An 8,232-nucleotide genomic window follows, 5' to 3' on the forward strand; every position below is an offset into this window, starting at 1 on the left:
GGATCACGCCCTGAGCCGAAGGCAGACGCTTAACCGCTGTGCCACCCAGGCGCCCCAAATAAATAAAATCTTTAAAAAAAAGATTTATTTATTTATTTGAAGGGGGGGCAGGGGCAGAGGGGGAGAGACAAGCAGACTCGCGACCTGAACCGAAATCAAGAGTGGGCCACTTAACCGACTGAGCCAGCCAGGTGCCCCTGTTAGCTCTTGATTATTGTAATGTCAATATTTTATCACTAGGGCTAATGGCATTCCAGTGCTTGCTGGTACAAAGGGCAGAAGGATCATGTGACTTTTAGCTAGGTCAGCACAGCCCTCACTGGGCTCTCGCACCAGCTTATCTGAGTTTGATTTCGGTTCTGCCACTTACTTGCTGTGTGGCCTTAGATAAGTTACTTTACTCCTCTGTGCCTCTATTTTCCCATCGGTGAAATGACTATCATAATACCTACACTTCATAGGAGTCATACATTCCGTAAGTATTTCTGAAGTGACTCCCATGCCAGGCACTCTTCCAGGTGCTGGGGATACATCAATTAACAAACGCATAAAAACTCCTGCCCTGGGGCGCCTGGGTGGCACAGCGGTTGGGCGTCTGCCTTCGGCTCGGGGCGTGATCCCGGCATTGTGGGATCGAGCCCCACGTCAGGCTCTTCCGCTGTGAGCCTGCTTCTTCCTCTCCCACTCCCCCTGCTTGTGTTCCCTCTCTCGCTCGCTGTCTCTATCTCTGTCGAATAAATAAATAAAATCTTAAAAAAACAAAACAAAAAAAAACAAAAAAAAAAAACTCCTGCCCTTGTGGGATGTTAGAATTACATTCTTGGGGCACCTGGGTGGCTCAGTTGGTTAAGCGTCCAACTCTTGGTTTCAGCTCGGGTAGTGAGATCAAGCCCCGAGACAGGCTCTACCCTCAGCGCGAAGTCTGCTAGAGTTTCCCTCTCACTCTGCCTCTCCAGCTCGTGCTCTCTCTCCCCCTCTCAAATAAGTAAATAAGTAAATAAATAAAGAGAATTACATTCTTAAATACACACAAGGTATTCAGAACAGTACCTGACACACAGTGAGCATTCACTACATATTGCTCACTAACTACCTTCTCACAGGTCTCCAGGGCCTAGCACAGTCCTCATAATATCTCTGAGTTGAACGGAAATGGATAAGATCTTGGTGTGGTAAATGTCCCGCTAGTATATACTGAACACTCTGAATTCATCTCTCCGTAGCACTCTGACAGTTACACTGAGCACCCATAGTACCACTTACCAAAGCACACTGTGCCTGAAATGTACAGGACAGGAAACCAATGTTCCTGGTACTTGCCTCAACAGAGAGGGCTACATTTTGCAGTTAAATGATTTGGGTTTGACCCCCTGTAGGCTCCATCTCAGCAAAAACATACCAAGGGCTCACCCTAAAGGGACAGGGGCCCAGATCCATCCTGCTTACTTGTTCTGAGCATTTCCAAATTTGCCGAAGGGATCCCCAGCCTGTCCTCCGTCCCCAGTGAATATATACATGTAGCCGTCCACACCAAAAAGAATTTGTCCGCCATTATGATTTGAGGCTGGTTCCTCTATCTCCAAGATGACTCTGGAAGGAAAAGAAACCATGCATGAGGCTTTGGTAGAAGCTGAAACTGCATCCTCCTGAGACACCCAGAAATAACTGGTCCAAGCCAGCCAAGACCTGCTTCGGAGTTTCCAAGAATCATGAAGCTTGGAGCACTAAGACACCCCTAGTTTCCCAGTATGACTCCTTCATGCATCATTTTTCTTTCCTATCATGATATCACAAGCTGGGGACACAGCCAGGGTAAAAATCACCCTTTTCTGGGCCTTACTCTCTGCTCTACCAGAACTCTTAATCCCTTCCTTTGAGCAACCCAGCAGGGGTTAATCTATCAGTTAGTTTTCCATGTTCTTCTCGATCCTCCAACCTGTCTACTTGAGAAAAGGGAGACAAGGCAGAAAGGACAAGCAGGAAAAAAGGCAGAATGGTAGAGTGGAAAGACCATGAGCATGGAGTCAGAATTAAGTCCTTCTTCAGACCATGTATCCATACTCTATGGCCTTGTGCCACAGCTTCCTGTGAGGATAATTCCTGTGTTCAAGGAATCCAAAGGCCACACAATAATCAGAGGCCACTATTATATTTAACATACTGATATTATTATCTATAATCATTTCCCAAACCCTTACGGCTGCTGGCCATTGCTTACATTCTATAAAAACAAGCAAGCATGGCTCTGATGAGTAAATATAAGGTGATGGCTATACCCCAAAGACCCCCCAACTCAAAAGTCTAACTTTCTGTCTCATTATTCAATGATGACTCCTTGGTCTATATTATAAGCTTGTGGATCTAAAAGCAGAAACATGTCCCTTTATCATCTCAAAGGACAGACTGACATTATTTTGGGGTATAGTACAGAGTTACCCATTCTCACGGGCATGTCTTACCTTTCTGATTTGGGGTCAGCTTTGTTGGGATCAGCCCGAGAAACCTTCATCTCACTAATCCGAATCTTTTCTACCTTCTTCTTGCCCAGACATGAATAGTAAATATAGAACTTTCGGTTCCGGCGGAATTTGGGATGAAAAGCCAACCCCAAGAAGCCTCTCTCATCCCCTACCCAGGGAGTAGTCAACACGATATTCTTGAGGTCCAAAAACGGTTGTTCCAGGCGACTCCCATCAGGCAGATAGACCCATACCACCCCCACCTGCTCGGCCACAAAGAAGCGATGGGTGCCATCCCCAGCATGGACCATGGAGACGGGGTTCTTCAGCCCATTGGCCACCTCGGTCAGGCAGAGCTGCAGGCAGCCCCGGGGGTCCTCGGCCACCATACCCAGGTTGCGGTTGAGATGGTCATTCCTGAGGACATTAGGGAACCTATAGTCCTCGTCAGGAGGGTTGAGGAGGTGGAAGAAATGCGTGCCATCCTTTTCATGTGACCCCTGGAGGCTATGGTCATTGGTCAGTAGGAAGAAGGCAGAGGTGCAGTTAGAATGAAATTCATAGCAGTAGTCAAAGCAGAATTCAGGAAGGTTCCAGAGGTCCATCTGAGAGCTCTCAGCATCGTCGACACGATCTGCATAGTGTGAGCACTCCTAGGAAACAAAAGGAAGCTTGATTCGTAGTCAGACTGGCCACACTGGGGCCGGTCCCAATTTCTGAGCAAGCAGAAGGAAAATGGACTTGGAAAGAACCAGGATTCTGGAGTTTCCATGACCAACTACTGGTAAAGTGCTTTTCTGGGACCCCGATTTTCTAGTCAGTTAGTGCTTCTGGACAGCAAAAGGGGAGAAATCTTTCACGTTCACTATACCTTCCTTAGCATTTTAACTTAGTTCTTGACACTTCAAGTTTTAGTAAGCGATTAATTTTTTTACAGAGTACCCGGGTGGCTCAGTCAGTTAAGCATCTGCCTTGGGCTCAAGTCATGATCCCAGGGTCCTGGGATTGAGCCCCCCACATCAGGCTCCCGGCTCAGCGGGAAGCCTGCTTCTCCCTCTCCCTCTCCCTCTCCCCACCCCCCTTCTACTCACACTCTCTCTCATATAAATAAATAAAATCTTTTTTAAAAAAAGAGTACTAATTTCTCCACCTTTCCCTTTATTATAAATACTGTATCTATAAGATTTTATTTATTTAACCAAATCTGAAACAATGTGGCAAAAATTTCACATTTGCTAAATCTGGGTATTGGATACACGGTGTTAATTATTTAATTTTCTATGCTTTTCCGTCTGAAAACTATTTCTGTCTGAAATAGTTTACAATTAAAAATAAAATTACCAAACCGAACATGCGACGTATCACTCCCAGAGATTAGGCATCTAGTAATTTCTTCACTTGCTTATTAAAAATATTCAAGTGCTTCATGTATACAAAGCACCAGCCTGGGAGTTGCACGAATCCGAACCGTGGCTATGGGGCCACACCACGCTCTTTTTTTTTTTTTTTTAATTTTTTTATTTATTTATTCGACAGAGAGACAGCCAGTGAGAGAGGGAACACAAGCAGGGGGAGTGGAGAGGAAGGAGCAGGCTCATAGCGGAGGAGCCTGATGTGGGGCTCGATCCCATAATGCCGGGATCATGCCCTGAGCCAAAGGCAGACGCTTAACCGCTGAGCCACCCAGGCGCCCCCACACCACGCTCTTTACACAAACACACAAGTTCTGCATGCCAAGTACCCGCTACTCAGGGCTCCCTAAGGAACATGTAACATCGTGGGCAGACAACGGACTCCCAACAGTAATGAAAGATAGGCAACTGAGAGTAAGGAAGAAAGGCCAGTTTAAAGGGCACGCTGCGGGGCCTGGGACAGAACCCACTGGCCCAAGAACCCCCTTCTGATCACCGACCCCCCTCCCAGCAGCCGCCAGAGCAGGACCATCCCAGTTTATCTGGGTTCCCGCCACCTAACAAAGGGGTAGCAGCACTTCTCAGATGTGCTTGAGTTCCCCGTTCACTCATTTCAACCCTGATGGCAGGTTGCAGTTCAAGTTCCTGGCTATTTGGAAAGAGGGGAAGAAAGAGTCCTTCGAGAAGATTCAGTGTCTCTCTCTGGGTGCTCTGTTTCAGTTCAGGAGACCTGTCAGAGCTGCTGACAAGAAGCAAAATGAACTGCTCCGAGTCTCACGCCACTGGCCTGTCCACTCTGGAGGAGGGGAAAGAAGAGGGGAGACAGAAATCTGGACGAGCTACCAGGGAACAGAGGGGGCCCACTCTTCGGCAGAAATGTAGTCTGCGCCGTTGCTTCGACTCAATTATCTCAGGATATCATTTCTCTACTTAAGGAAAGCAAGGCCCAGGAAGGGTCTCCCCTGTGGTGTCAGACACTGTTCTCTGCGCCGAGGACAGGCAGCAAGAGGCAGCAAGGCTCTGTTCGAATAGGACGGACGCCTGGCCTGGGTCAGAACACCATGAAGTCAATGGGTCACTGCTGGTGGGACTCCGCCTTGGCGAGGTATGATCAAAAGGGCAGAAGACTTGGAGCTGGAGCCTCTCTAGATGTGTGCCCCAGCACTGCTGGACCTTAGACAAGTTCTTTAAAACTCCTGACTCCTCACCAGTATAATCGGGATCATAATAACTTCTGCGGAATCACTGCAGGGAATGCACTAGGTGTGTGTGGAAGGAAAAAAGAGGGGCTTGAGACTTTTAATAAATAGACTCATGTAGGTTATTCTGATGACTCAAACCCGTCAAACAGGGGAGCTGCTAAATTTGGCCTTCGGTAGAGAAAGTGGGAGGGCAGGGTGGGGAAGGGTGGAGACATTTTTACCAGGGGGCATCTCGGAAATTAACAGGCTTCGTGTTGCTCAGAAGAGCCCAGCTTCTGCCCTACGTGGTTATCCCAGGGTTAATTCTCCTGTGAACAGCTGAAGGTGCCGGAGGTAGGAGAGTCCAGCCCGGGGAGATGCCATGCGGGTGGCTGGCTTTGTGTCGGGATCTGCGCTGTGCCCTGCAAATGGGGAGACCGTGCTCCGCAGCGGTGGCAGCAGGAGAGCCCAGTAGCTGTGCTGACACGCCCAGGAGGGTCTCAGATCACAGGTCGGCCTGGACTTCCTGCCTCTTCGCCCCCAGCACATTAGAGCACCCCTCCCCGTGGCAGCCTCTCTCAGCAGCTCTCCTCCAATGCGACTCTCGCCTGCACCCTGAGTTGGTGATGGGGGATGCCTGCCAGGGATGTGGAAGTATTTTGGCTCTTGGAGAGCCGGGAGAAACAGAACCTCTGAGAGTCATTGCCACCCAGCGGCTTGAAGCTCTCAGCCCAGCTCCAGAATACTGGGGAGAGCCCCCCCAACCGCCGCCACCACCATCACGCCAGACACACACACACACACACACACCGGCACAAATGACCCAGCCGAGGATGGGCCCCAGGAGGTGCCACCACTCCTTCCGAGCCCCGTAATCGCCCCGCAACCACCGCAGCTGTGCCTTGCTTCCAGGGCAGGGCAGGGGACACAGACCACACTGCTCGGAGAGCTCCATGGAGGACACCCACCTCCGCCTTCTGCCTGAGAAAGCACAGGGGTCAGCAGACCCCATGGGAAGACCTTTGGGTCTCCCAGTGGAAATCAAACCCAGCACCCCCTCACCTCCGTGTGCCCGTCCAGGGACCAGAGCTCTAAGGTGAGGCAGCGGCCCGTGAGCTTCTAAAGGGCTGGGTGCCCAAGGAGACCCCACCACCACCCCAAGACCCACAGCCACCAAGCCCAGCACCCCCACACTTCGCTAAGCTGACTCCCTCACTGCCCTGCAGGGTCACGCCCAGGCCTACCTGGCAGAGGATGTCCTTAATGTAGCTCCCACAGAGCTTGTGGCCCCTGAGGTCAAAGAAATCCATGATGGTGCTGTACCGAGTAGCGAGGAGGTGGTCCTTGTGCTGGTCACAGCTGCCGAAGGCCCAGTAGTGTGAGCAAAACTCGAGGTGCAGTGAGGGCTGGACGGTGGTCCCATGATCCAGGACCTGGAAGTGTCCCTGCAGCAAGCCCACCTGGCCCAGCCAGAATGTGAGGCAGAGGTGGAAAATGCCAGAAGAGGTAGGGAGTCTGGGGGCCCAGCAGCTCACAGGAGTGGCTGTTCTCAGCATGTTGGGCTCGGGAACACTCAAGCTGCTGTGTTCGCTCAGGTTGGTTATCCCGCTGGCCACTAGTTCCCTCCCTCCCTCCACCCCCTACTCTCTACCCCCAGGGTGTTTTCTTCCTTCCTTCTATCCCCGCCCCCACCAAGTTCCCTGAGGTGGTTTCTGAGCAGTGTCCCTTCTGCGGTCTGGGTAGCTAAGTGTCTCACGTGAAAACAGTGAGAGACGCGTGTCCCCGTCCCCTCCAATGCCATCTAAACATGAAGCTGGTGCAAGTTCTGACCCTTCCTGTTGAGTTATTGGGGGGGGGGTGCATGGCTGCTTAGCAAAAGGTACAATGGTGTCAATGGCAAGCCTGCCGCGATTCATTAAAACTGCAAAGAATTCCTGCGGGGGGGAGGGGGGGGCAGGAAATTCACACTTTGTTTAAGGTTTCTTCACAAGCCTGAAAGCCTGAGCTGCCCAGAGTCTCCCGGAGACAGCATCACCTATTAGACAGTCCCAGACACTGGAATGTGAAAGGGCAAGATCAGGGCGTTCCTGTAGTGCTTAATGGCACCAACAGGACTCCGGCGTGGATCAGAGAAGATGGAGGGAGGGGAGGTAGGGGGAGGCGGGGGAGCTGTACGGCCCCTGTGGTCTGGAAAGGTCTATCCCTGCAATGGTAGATTGTGAATCTTGCATCCACAGCAGGAGCAAGCAGAAAGGAGGGGGTGTGGCCTGGTGGAAACAGGGAGTCGCAAAGGGCTCCTGGAAGAGTGTCATCAGGAAGCACAGAACATCTGGGGTCTTTATTTTTGCCAAATCTGTACTTGCTCTCGGGGCACACCTCCTCACTTAGTATAACATTAGCATTTGAGAATGTGTTTCACTTTGTACATGTTCTTTGCACGTAACAGGCCTTTGATAAATATTTCTTAAATGAGGGGCGCCTGGGTGGCTCAGTCTTAAGCGTCCAACTCTTGATTTCGGCTCAGGTCATGGTCTCAGGGCTGTGAGATGGAGTCCCGCGTCAGGCTTGGGGCTGGGCTTGGTGCTAGGCGTGGAGTCTGCGTGAGATTCTCTCTCTCTCACGCACACAAAAAACAGGGGCGCCTGGGTGGCTCAGTTGGTGAAGTGTCTGCCTTCGGCTCAGGTCATGATCCCAGGGTNAACTCACACAACCCCAAACCCTTTCCAGAGGCATGAACCTGGGCAGAGGCATCAGGTAGGTTCCTGAGTTCACTTTCCTTCTGGTACTTTCCACGGTTCTACTCCACCCTGAAATTTCCTTAGGGGCAAAAACTGCCCTTTGAAATGCAGATGAAATCAACCATTCTCCACATCCTTGGAGGGCACCGGCTCACCACCCCAAATAGCCTTTCCCTGATGTCATCCAGAGGGCACAAGGAGGCTCCATCTAGTCGTGTGTTCTCACAATCCTGTGGATTATGAAGGCCCNCCCCTCCTCAGGCTCCCTGCTCATCGGGGAGCCTGCTTCACCCTCTCCCTCTGCCTGACACTCCCCTTGCTTGTACTATTTCTCTGTCAAAAAAAATAAAATCTTTAAAAAATAATAAAATATATATATACATATACATATATATACATATATACATACATATATATATATATATGTATATATATATATATA

The 8,232-nt window shown here is 50.4% G+C and overlaps 1 protein-coding gene across 1 annotated transcript in view; it reads right to left on the reverse strand.

Moving 5' to 3' along the window:
- HHIPL2 (HHIP like 2) overlaps positions 1–6,646 on the reverse strand; it is a 25,601-nt gene extending 18,955 nt beyond the window's left edge. The window contains exons 1-3 of the mRNA XM_002914189.4: positions 6,297–6,646; positions 2,460–3,112; positions 1,447–1,590 (exon numbers count right to left, since the gene is read on the reverse strand). Of these exons, the coding sequence (XP_002914235.2) occupies positions 1,447–1,590; positions 2,460–3,112; positions 6,297–6,608 (1,109 nt within the window). The 5' untranslated portion in view covers positions 6,609–6,646. The remainder of the gene's footprint in view (positions 1–1,446; positions 1,591–2,459; positions 3,113–6,296) is intronic.
- Between the last annotated feature and the right edge of the window lie 1,586 nt (positions 6,647–8,232).

Source organism: Ailuropoda melanoleuca, chromosome 8, assembly GCF_002007445.2.
Source record: "Ailuropoda melanoleuca isolate Jingjing chromosome 8, ASM200744v2, whole genome shotgun sequence".
In the NCBI taxonomy this organism is placed as follows: Eukaryota; Metazoa; Chordata; class Mammalia; order Carnivora; family Ursidae; genus Ailuropoda; species Ailuropoda melanoleuca.